Source organism: Procambarus clarkii, chromosome 24, assembly GCF_040958095.1.
Source record: "Procambarus clarkii isolate CNS0578487 chromosome 24, FALCON_Pclarkii_2.0, whole genome shotgun sequence".
Classification (NCBI taxonomy): Eukaryota; Metazoa; Arthropoda; class Malacostraca; order Decapoda; family Cambaridae; genus Procambarus; species Procambarus clarkii.
Window position 1 is genome coordinate 20,215,667 of NC_091173.1, and position 12,155 is coordinate 20,227,821.

General features: G+C 37.4%; 1 protein-coding gene across 3 annotated transcripts in view; it reads left to right on the top strand.

Moving 5' to 3' along the window:
* The window catches only part of LOC123761647 (uncharacterized), a 62,941-nt gene that overhangs the window by 23,119 nt on the left and 27,667 nt on the right, over window positions 1–12,155 (top strand). For all 3 annotated transcript variants that reach the window (XM_045747713.2, XM_069330699.1, XM_069330700.1), the window contains exons 5-13: window positions 1,214–1,414; window positions 3,266–3,419; window positions 4,913–5,028; window positions 5,940–6,116; window positions 7,765–8,034; window positions 8,804–8,945; window positions 9,236–9,357; window positions 10,011–10,172; window positions 11,273–11,365. In XM_045747713.2, coding sequence (XP_045603669.1) covers window positions 1,214–1,414; window positions 3,266–3,419; window positions 4,913–5,028; window positions 5,940–6,116; window positions 7,765–8,034; window positions 8,804–8,945; window positions 9,236–9,357; window positions 10,011–10,172; window positions 11,273–11,365 — 1,437 coding nt within the window. The remainder of the gene's footprint in view (window positions 1–1,213; window positions 1,415–3,265; window positions 3,420–4,912; window positions 5,029–5,939; window positions 6,117–7,764; window positions 8,035–8,803; window positions 8,946–9,235; window positions 9,358–10,010; window positions 10,173–11,272; window positions 11,366–12,155) is intronic.

The following is a 12,155-nucleotide window of genomic DNA, read 5'->3' on the forward strand; positions in this document are numbered from 1 at the left end:
GAGGAAAAAGGAAGAGTATGCTTATGTTAGGTCACGTTTGTTAGAAAGTATAGAACATTTGAATATGTACTGTGAAAGTGAAGAGAAGAGAGTCAACAGCAACAAAGCCAGGACTAAGGTTCATGTTGGGTAGGTTGTGTATCAGCGCTGATTCAACAAGACGGCGTCTGTAGAGTAGAGGTAGGACAAATTATTTTAGAGGAAGACCAATCAATAGGATGACCAGAATCCCTAACATGACAGAAGAGCATTGTTAGTCTGCAGACGTAACACTTCTTTTGTGTTCCTTAAGTTATTAGGTGTTCGGCCAGTTTTCCCAAAATACTGGAGAGGACAAGACGAACAGGAAATAGAGTAGACACCAGCAGCATTAGAAGCAGGAGAAGTGTGAACCAGATTACTACAAAGTGTTAGTTTGTCGAAAGGCAAGCTTTGTCAAGAGGACGGAAGGTATTAGTACGAGATTAGAGTTCAGATATGAAGAGAAGGCACAGTGCTAAAAGGGCTGGAAGCAGGTTTAGGATGAAAGAAATTTCGTTTAGCTTGAGAATAGGCACAGTTGACAAAATGTAAATGGTAACCAAAGCCAGAGAAAGCTTTGTAGATAAATGACATTTCAGAAATTTGGTCCAGGATAGACCAAAACGTTGTCGTCTCTTCAATTTCTAGTGTGTGGTTTGGTCGACATTTTCCAGCCGTGTTGTGACTTTTCATTTGCTTTGTTATTGTTTTATATTTTAACCAGTTACTAAATTATTGGTTTTGTTTAACAGTAAATATATTTATTATTTTGAGTCATGACCGAGGATTCTTTTTCTATGAGTAGATGGTTAGATAGCCATTGGTTGTTGTAATTGAAAGATAATATCATATTATTGCTCTTAATTCACCCAATAAAAGAAAAATGCTAGCCTACATTCTGGTAATTTATTAGTAGGTTTACAGAAGGTGTATAATAGATGTAGATAGTGGATGATGCTGACCTATTTGAAATAGATAGGGTGATAGTACATAAATGTGGACCCATCTATATACATAGTTGTATCTACTACTGTCCTCCATACTGATGCCACTACTTCCCTTACATCTTCCATGCTGTCACATTTACCACCCTTTGGGGGATCATTACAACCCATGCCTTGTTAATTAAAATGTATTTTATATAAAATTTAGTTTTGTTAAGGTTTATAACTTTAAGCATTTATCTCCTAAGGTACGACAGGTAGACTGGGTGGAGCGAGTGTGGCCAAGACATTTAAAGGAGGCCCAAACTGAAGCCACTAATGTACTAGAAGACATGATGTACCCCAAAGTTCAGAAATATTGCCTTATGTCTGTTAGAGGCTGCTATACAGACTTCCACATAGATTTTGGCGGGACTTCAGTATGGTATCATGTCCTCCGTGGAAAGAAGGTTAGATATAATTATTGGGTATTCCCGATAAGGAAACCTTTGGTTTTGTATAGTTTATTTTCTATTGGCAGGTTTCCATTTAATATGCAGACGAGGAGTTACAATAATGTGGCCGAAATATGTTGACCAAACCACACACTAGAAAGTGAAGGAATGACGACGTTTCGGTCCGTCCTGAACCATTCTCAAGTCCATTCAATACATCTAACTTATTATAGTACTGACTTCAAAAATTAAGCTACTGAAACACAAAAAAGTGGGGTTACTACTGAAAGTGAGCAAATTATATCTTGAGCATCCTGTCATTGACTTTAAACTGACATCACAATGGTGATGTCCTGTCTTGAGTATTGCTCGGTACTTGCATCCCCCTTCAGAGCAGGAGAGATTGCTGAAATAGAGGGAATACAGAGAACATATATGGCACACAAAGACGAGATAAAGCACCTAAATTATTGGGATCATCTCAAAGCCCTCCAAATGTACTCCCTAGAGAGGAGACGAGAGATACTAAATAATGCACACGGAAAGTACTGGAGGGCCAGGTCCCAAATCTACACAGTAAAATAACAACGTACTAGAGTGAACGATATAGAAGAAAATGCAGAATTGAACCAGTGAAGAGCAGAGGTGCCATAGGCACAATCAGAGAACACTGTATAAACATCAGAGGTCCGCGGTTGTTCAACACCCTACCAGTGAACATAAGAAATATTGCCGGAACAATAGTGGACATCTTCAAGAGAAAACTAGATTGTTTCCTCCAAGGAGTGCCGGACCAACCGGGCTGTGGTGGGTATGTGGGCCTGCGGGCCGCTCCAAGCAACAGCCTGGTGGACCAAACTCTCACAAGTCAAGCCTGGCCTTGGGCCAGGCTTGGGGAGTTGAAGAACTCCCAGAACCCCATCAACCAGGTATCAACCAGGTATCAATGTTTATGTAATACTATAAAGCTAAGGATCCATTTGTTTTTGAAAATGTTGCCAAGTGTTTTTTTTAAGACTGCCTTGTTACATTCATTTGAATGTAAAGCACATTAACGTTACTCACTATCCACCCTCAACTTCAAATACTGTAAAAGAAAAGTAAAAGAATATTCAGACCAGAGTTGTAGCCTAGAAACCTGGCCAACTTGGAATTACATATGCAGGCCAGGCTGTGCCTTAATTAATATAAGTAGTTTATAACAGGCAGTTGCAGGCAATTAGATGTGGAGAGCCAAGTAGTGTAGACAGGGCCTTGACACCAATAACAAGCTCCATGGCGGTTTCCTTCTGACCTTTCATTTTTTTCTGTCTTCATAGCCCTGTTTGCTGTATTGAACTCTTTCAACAGCTATATGTATATCCACTGCTGGAGTTTGTCAATGCCTTCTAGCAATACTCTTCATAGTAAAATTTATACTTAAGTGTTTCTGGTGTCTGCAGATACATATATGTACTTAAAATTCTATAAGTTGGATCTGGTAATTTACGAGTACTTGACTGTATTTGGTCAGAATTAGCATAAATTTCAGTAAGGAAGTAAATCATTTTATCATTTTACCTTTATCATTTTATGTTGTATATTATCAGGTTTACATATTATTTGCTATAAAAACTCCATCAAATTTGGTAATGCATAATCAAAATTTTTTTAAATGCCCTAAAATTTAATAATATCTCTAATTCAGATCAGAATTTGAACAGTTTAGTAGAATTTTTTGGGGTGATTAATAAAATCACCCCAAAAATCAGAGATTGCGTACATTTTTCTTGCGGGGTGGGGGGAAGGGGGGTATCATCGTTTGTCGATAAGTAGCTTAACAGACTTTTTGAATTTCACTTATAAATTCTTGGTTTTCCCTTTCAGATTTTTTGGCTAATACCTCCTACAGAACGCAATCTTCAACTATATGAGCAGTGGGTTCTTTCAGGCAAGCAGAGTGACATATTCTTCGGGGACACAGTAGACAAGTGTGCTCGCATAGAACTCTATAAAGGCAACACTTTCTTTATACCTACTGGTATGTTGGCTCTAGTATTGTAGCTGTATGAAATTTTAATATCCACAAATGGTTACTGAATAGTGTTAAATGGAGAATACCTTTTACAGTATTATGATGGGTTATATTGAGGCGTGTCTCTAAGCATTTCTGTGGCCCCGCGAGTCTGCATGCTGCAAAAAGAATCCCTAACCTATTCTGTGTTAAAAATTTATTTGAAATTTAATGCATCTAAAGGATATCTAGCTTAGTACAAACTACTTGAATTTCAGTTGGTTAATTAACATTTCTTCTGAATTACAAATGCTTTTATTTTTTGTTGCATGTAAAAAAAAAAATTGTCTGGATTGGTTTCTTAACTGTTTCTATGATTTCTACTTTGACAAATACTTCAGAGGTAAGCATTTGTTTGCTACCTTCTAAGTATAAGGTTTGTGGAATGAACTAGACAAATTAGCTTGTATTACAAATAATTGAAGATTTTCTTGCATATTTTTCAGCCTTAGTTTAAGTAGTGTAGATAATTTGGCTTCCCCTCATTGTCTTTGTCACAACAGTGTTCATAATTTCTTCCTTTAAATTTTCTGAAATAAGTTTACATTGTCATTGCAAGTATTGTGAATGAGTTAATAATTGATCGTGCATTAAATGGAGCCTTTAACGCAATAAATTGTTGCTTATCCATTTTTGAGAAGTGAGTTTCAGCTCTTGGGTTTGACTGGGTTGTCTTTCATTGGGCTAACTGCTGTGGGAAATAAGATACTCCTTGATATATGAAATCCTTTGCCACTTAAATTTTTAGCTTCAGCTCGGTTCATCCTCGGATGCATCATCACTGAACGCAGAAAACGATTCATCTATGTATCATCTAAATAAATTGGAGATAGCATAGGATTGCAAGGGTGACGCTTAGCGCTACAACTGGATACGCTCGCTGTATCACCCTCATAGGTGCTGTATCACCCTCATAGGTGCTGTATCACTTGCATCCGACCTTTGTGTTAGGTCCTTATTGCGCCTAGCTTCACCAATATTATGACCCTTATGTTCTTCAAACAATAAGGTTTGAATTTCACCGACAGTGTGTGATCTTTCAACGCCGCGTCAGACAGGTGTTTGGGAGCCAGAGGCGCGTGCGCCACCCATGGTTGCTCATTCAGTACTAACCCAGCCAGCAGCCCTAGGGCATTCTGGGAATTTTTTCCAAGATGGCTGCTGCTCACTGGAGGTCCTAAGAATCCATATCGTACACAACCAACCTTGTACACATTTAGAATTGGTACCGAAAAATCAATTTTTTCTCGGTTGGCGCAGTTTCCCACCGACCTAGAATACTCGGTTGGTGCAGTTAAGTGGTTAAGGGTTAAGCGACGAGATTGGGAATGGGATTAGGTTCATTTTACTGTGCATGAATTCTTCCCGGGGCAACTGATGCTGCCTTGCCTATGCAAGATTATACACATTGATTTTTTAAATAAATGAAATGTTTAATATTGATATTAATTTCCCATCAGGTTGGATTCATGCAGTTTACACGCCTGAAGACTCCTTAGTGTTTGGTGGCAACTTTTTGCATAGCTTTGGGATAGAGAAACAGCTCAGAGTTGCCCAGGTGGAAGATGCAACACATGTAAGTGTCACTGCTATGGCTTTGGATGTATAATAGTTTTATAAGAAATACAGTATAACTATTTTAATTCAATTTAGGTATCTTGTGTAACACCTGAAGAGTACTTTTGTATTGAAATTCTTCAGTTCATTTAGATATAGTAGAACCTCGAGTGACGACCACCTCAAATGGCGAGCAATTTAGGTAACGAGTGCCCTGATCGCCGACAATTCGTCTCGTTAGGCGAGCGCTCGTTTGAATAACGTCAACACCATGTGGTGTTGACATTATTTTAAATGGGGAAATTCGTTTTGAATGACGTCGGTTTCACGTGACGACCACGGCACTGGAATGGATTAAATTCGTTATTCGAGGTTCCACTATATTTGTGCAAGGTGTGTGTTATGATAGCCTGTGTAACTTCCCTGGTGGAATAATTTAGGTCCATTTTATCATTGAGGAAAATGGGCTCAAGTGATATTGAAAATGAATAGCACAGCTCGACAAAGTTTTACGTACACGTGCCCTAATGGCAGATATTTATGGTAGCCTTTGCAAAATGATATCATTTAAAAAAAAAATTCAGAATATCCTTTGTTCCATTTGTAAAGCCTGATGATTTGTGTATTGTGTGAAAATGTTATCATAATGATGCTGTCCTCCATATCATCCATACAGCTACCACCACCCACCTCCCTCCCCCCCTTCTCACTCATTACTTATTTCCTTGCTTCCTCTCTCATGCCTGTTTTATGGTAGTTTTAAGAATGATTACACTAGGATGTATAATATATATGTTAACTATATATTTTGACAGTAATTGGCAACTGTGTAACTGGGTGCATTAAATGAGCCAGTATACCTGTGTTAAAATGTAAGTACTAATAAAATTACATGCTTTACATTAGTGTAATTTGGGATTCTCTTTTCAGGTACCCTCAAAATTCCGATACCCATTCTTTACCGAGATGCTCTGGTACGTACTGGAGCGTTACGTCCACGTTCTGCTGGGCCGCACACATCTTGCCCTGCCCCCCGATGAGCACGAAAAGTACATAAAATATTTAGCCAGTAAAATGAAAGCCAATAATAACAATCAGCTGAATGAGGTGTGTATATGCTTCTGTTCATTTCAACTACAGCTTGTAAGAGCCTTATCCTTGAAATTGTTTTGTACCCTTTCATTGATATTAATGTACCTTATTTCTGATTAATTGTATGGGGTTGGGAGACATGAGCACAGGGAAAGTAAATTGCATTATGGAAGGTTATAGCCAATAAATTAAAAACTTTACCATGCAGTATACATTTACAATGGAATTTCTTCTCTATAATTTGTTTGTAAATCAATATTTTGTTGAAAGTTCACTGTAGTGTCACTTGAATGAACGGATTTGTTATGAAAATTTTTACCGATTGCAAAATTCTTACATTCATAAAATTGTTGTATCTAAACTTTGATGCAACCATCAATCTTTTGATTGATGTTGCATCAATCTTTTTTTACCCTGAATGTTGGCAAATAAAAATGTTTGTGGAAGTGCTGGATGCTTTACTTGGTGTTAATATCTGAGGCTCTGGTAAGGAGGCCACTGTGTTTGCGTCCTCTCCAGCAATTGACTGAGTTGGTGGTAGAGTCTGGATATTTTTAGCCATTCTTCTCCTCTTGTTAAAAAATCATCCTGGTAAATAGTGTTGTGGCTGCTTTCGTCGAGGTGGTTTGTCTTATTCGCTTTTTTTATGAAAAGCTGGACATTGTGTTGAAACATTCATTCTTATTTAAAGAGTTGCACAGTTCTGGGTGAGAGAGATCACAGCTTTTGGTACATTTTCCTGTACTAAGAAGGGTCCTGCACTTTCTTGGATGATCATATTTACATAGTCCATTTGTTCTCCTCAATATCCCATGCTTACAGATACCCCATTTATAATATCGGCAGATTTTGGGTCTTTGTTTTGTTTTTCAAAGTCCCTAGCGCCGATACCGCACCCGATCCCAACGTCGTGCCCAACCAACATGGCATCTGGCCTCGGCACCAACGTCGCATCTGGCACCAGCACCAATGTTGCATCCGGCCCTGACGCTGACTGACTGCTGCGGATCTGAGATTCATTCTGGACTTGTCCCTTCTGAAAACTAGGATTCGTTGATCATCCTGTCAGATGACCACTCCGTCTCAGGTCCGGCTTCAGTTTGAGCTGGGTGCCTGGATGGTGTCCCTGGACCTCAAGGATGTGTATTAGCACGTTCCCATTCATCCAGGGTTCAGGGACTGGTTAGGTTTTGTGGTGGAGCATCAGGCTTACTGTTTTTGTTGCCCTACCTTTTGGCTTGAACCTGGCACCTTGCATGTTCACGTGTCTTACCTGGGTCGTGGTGACCCGTCTGCTTCTGCTAGAGGTTTTGGTTCTGGCCTACCTTGACGACTGGCTGGTGTGGGCTCCAAGCGCATCTGCTTGTCTGCTCGCCAGGAGTGTGTTTTTTTTCCTGGCTAACATTCAACACTGTTTTTTTTATTGGGCTCATGCTTTCCTGCCCTACGACAGGAGGAAACAAGGTAATTATGATCATACTGTGAAGAAAGTGTTGAATGGGAAGAGTAAAATTAGCTATAAAGGATTGCAAGATAACTTATTTTTATAAGGTAGCCCAAGATGTTACTTTCTTAAAAATATATTTTTATTTTAGTGTTTAAATATTATTTTCCCTTAAATGAAGTACATTGATTAACACACCTTTTATGCCTTTGTTTTCAGGATGGTAAAGAAGGGAAAGAGCCTAAATTGGACTTGAGTACGACAATACCGCCAGATGAACACGTTAACCTAACTCAGTACGAGCTCCATGGACTGAAAGCCATTGTGATGTACCTTCATGCCCTTCCCACCAGTAAAAAGTGTGTACCAGAACTCATCACTGATCCGATAGCGCTAATCAGAGACGTTCGCACAGTGGTAGAGAAGCATAGATATGACAAACCAGAGCTCTCCAGAACTTCTAAGCCTGTCCTAGAGTGGTGGACAAGGGTTAGTTTTGCAAGAATTTTAGTTGTATTTAGGTATGCCAGGAATGGATTGCCTTATGATTTTCACTGAATTTTGTTTTTCCTTGTCATATTAGGTTTTCATTCGTCTATGCTACCTATATTGGCTTCAAACTTTTTAGACGTGTATATGGTGGTGCATGGACAGTTCCCTATTCTTAATGGGCTATATAGTCTCCCTCCTGGCAGTTTTTTTAATGTTTTATAAATCTTGGACAGGTTAAAAGGAGGTAGGTGATAAGCAATTTATTGAGAACTAACAATCATGACTGTAAAGTATTTACACAGATGCTGATGCTAAATAATAATCCCAATACTCTGGATTGCAACAGTTATGATACTTATTTTATACAGTATTTTTTGTGTGTATTTCTAAAGTTGTAGATTGGCAAAAATTGAGTACAATTAAGTAACCTCACCACCCTCAAACTATTTCTACCATCATTTCAGCACAAATTCTATCACTAACGCTGCTCTTGTCATTTCCCAAGATATGATGGCCTGGCTGTAATTTGACTGTCTTCAATCAAAACATACTAGATATGTTAATATATTGATAGCAACTCTTATTCACCTTTGTCTACTCATTCCAAGTATTTTTTCGTTGTCTTGCCCTTCTCGTGTTTCTTTTACCTAGGTAATTTACTCTTGTTCCTGCTCTCACTACATGGGTTGATAATTGGTAGCCGTGCATTTTGTCAGCGTACAAGCAAGATATTTTTTACCTTTTGAATTTATTTTCTTTTATTCAGGAACCCACAAAGTTTGGAATCAAAAGACCTTTGGGAGAAAATACTGGAGGAGGGATAAAAAGACGACGTAGGAATTCAGATGAAAATAGAATTGTTGGCTTGCCTCCCAATGCTGCCAAAGTCAGACATCGAAGAGTTAGATGTAAGTCTTCTACACTATTAACAACAATTTAAATCATTGCTCTATATTATGTACACGTTTCATATTCATGTTAGCAGTTTTAAGTGTTGCTGTAATTTCCTGAACTATATTTTATTAATAAGTCATTGGTAATGCATTTATTAGATGATTCTTAGTCTGGCAGATTAAATTTTATAAATTTAGTCAGTCTTGAAATATGCATTGTAGGGTTTTTGTTAATATTTATTGTTCCCTTAGTATTTTTAGTGTCTGATTTATCCTATTTAATACTAGCATTTTAATTTTTTCAGGTAAATTATGTGAATCTTGTCAGCGAGAAGACTGCAAGCAATGTGTGTATTGTCTAGATATGGTAAAATATGGTGGTCCAGGGACTATGAAACAAACTTGTAAAATGAAAAAATGTACACAGGTTAGTGTTGCAATATTTAAATGTATAGGTTTTCTATTATTTTTTCAAACATTGTGATCAGAGTTGTGTGTAAATGTATAAATTCACAGGTTGTCAGTCATTTGTAATAATGGCATCACTTGACAACTTGTATATTTATTTAGGTTGGTATTGCTTGCTTGCAGGTATGCTTGCTTTCTTGTTTATTCCTCCTTCATGTGATACAATATTGTTAAATTATTAATGACAAGAAGAGCTCATGAAATACGTAAAATTAGAAATACCTGCACATGGGCCATGTTGAGTAACTACTCATGTTATTTCAGAGACCCAACATGTTTAAATGTTTAACTTCAGTTGCCCTTCTTGGGTGCTTGATGCACAAGTCTGTAACATTAGTATAATACTGTTTAGTTTCTCAAGCTATTTGTGAGGTTTAGAACTTTGATTTTTATAATGCAAATGCATATTCTTGAGTGTAGATGGAAAAAAGTTTGCATACTTCTTTCATGGAGAGTCTCTGAGTATACAGGAGTTTATAAAGATTTCAACATGCCTCTATTTATTTTTCTTGTAAATGTGCATAAATATGCAGTGTCGGCAAATTGTTTAAAGATAAACCTCGGTGATATTGGTTTAACAGCGTGGCCCATCTAACAATTCTTTGTTGACAGCCGATGCTTCCTGCTGCTGCCGTTTGTTATGAATGCCAGCTAGATGGATGGGAGCGAGTATCTTGTGCACCGCCACAAAAGCCACCTTCAAACACTCCAAGCAGTCTCTTCGAATGTTGTGTGTGTTTCAAAATTTCTCATCTTAAATGCATCAGTAGCAAAGTAAGTCAACAATGATTTTAGGTAGAGATTTGTTGCAATTCTTATCAAGTATTAATCAGTAAATCTTTTTGTCAAGGGGGGATACTTTACCATGTAGTTACCTTGTGATAATTCCGGAGCTTAGCATCCCCACGGCCCGGTCCTCGACCAGGCTTCCTGGTTGCTGGACTGGTCAACCAGGCTGTTGGATGCCTGGTTGTGATCAGGGAAATGGTGATGTGGGATAATTTGTGCACATTTTGTTGCCTTTGGGTCTTAATTGTGTTATGGGCTCCTCTAAATGAGTACTTAAACGTTCTTAATTTGATGTGATCATGCAATATTTAGTGTATTGTATTTCAACTTTCAAAACTAAGTTTTGCTTGTGCAAAGAAGATTCCAATTGTTATTATTAAATTTGATCTATAGTGGCAGTTTAACACCTGGGCAGCACTGCTAATTAACGCTTACAACACCACTGTGCACAAAAAAATAATTCTTTCGAGATTAAAATGATCATGATAAACTGATTAAAATTAAAATTTCCCTGATCATGGGAAAAATGATAAAAGAATCATATGTGACATATTTTGGCCGCAATAGGGTGAGGAAGTCTGGCAAGATTTAGGCACTGACAGAGTATATGTTTGGCGCCAGTCTACTCCACCCTAGCTGTTAGGCGAGAGTTGCCACAAAGATAATACTAATTATTTCAATGTCTCTTATTTATTTATTTTTTTTTTATTTTGCAGTAACATTGAATAGTGTGTAGTGTGATACATTTATATAATAAAATGTGTAAATCATCACTACTCAAAAGTGTAGTTTTATATGGGGATTTTAAATCTTATACAGTACTTTAAAACGTATATATACGGTGTGCGCTGTGCAGGCAGTTAAACCAAAATTGTATATATAGTATACAATTTGTGCTGTTAAACGTTTAAACCCATTTATAAAATAATCTTGAGGGGCAGGGGAGGGGGTGACTTTAAAGTATTATTTTTATCTCAACCAAATTAATATGCATTAATACCAGGGAATGAATATGATATGAAAACCATATATTTAGAAGTTATAGTAAAAGTGCGCTAAAGAGAAATGTAATCCTTTTCTTCCAGTACCCAGATGCTGATGGTGTAGTTAATGAGGATCTACCCAACAGTTGGGAGTGTCCAGAGTGTGTTAAGGAAGGATATAATAAAGAGTACAAAGTAAGTGGCACTGTTTCTAAGTGTAGTGCATAGTAACATAATGGTACTGTATGCATGTAATATGTAAGATGCCACAAAGTCTCTACATAGGTATTTGTTTAATTTAAAGCTGAGAATTTATAATATATTGATTAATTATGAGGCCTTTTGGGTAAATGGTAGCAAATTGTCATGTATGTTTCTCCAGTAAGTTTGGCTAAAATTGTTTTTTGGAGATGTCTGGTGAAAGTATTGATCCTTTGTAAGCAAAAATGTTGATAATTACTAAGTCCTATGAATAAGGTTATTGTTGGTTACAACTTTAATAAGTACCTCGTCAGTCATGCCAAGTAAGAAATGAAATAGTTGTGGTGGTTGTCAACTTCACAACTATTAGCCGTTCAACTGGTGTTCTTCAGTGCTTAGTCAATATGGAGTCATATTATGATCATTACTTATGCATTAGTCTACCTTGGTAATGTATCCATAATTAAATAATTGAAAGACTTATTATACTGAGAATACTAGGTAGTGTCTAGATATAGAGATACTAGGAGTGTCTAGGGTTTAAGCAGAAATGCTAATATGTGTTTATCCTATTGTGCATATTTGAGGATGAAAAAGAATGTTTTTGGACTGGTTAGTGTACTTTTTTGATATTGTTACTGAGAATGATGACTGCAGTGCCTCTCACTGTTCTTTTGGCCCATGGCTTTGGCCAGTTAGTAAATTTATATATCTTCCAGTGGAAAAAATGTAAATAGGGTTTCCAAATCAAAGCATTGGTTTCATAAAAATTTATCATACCTTC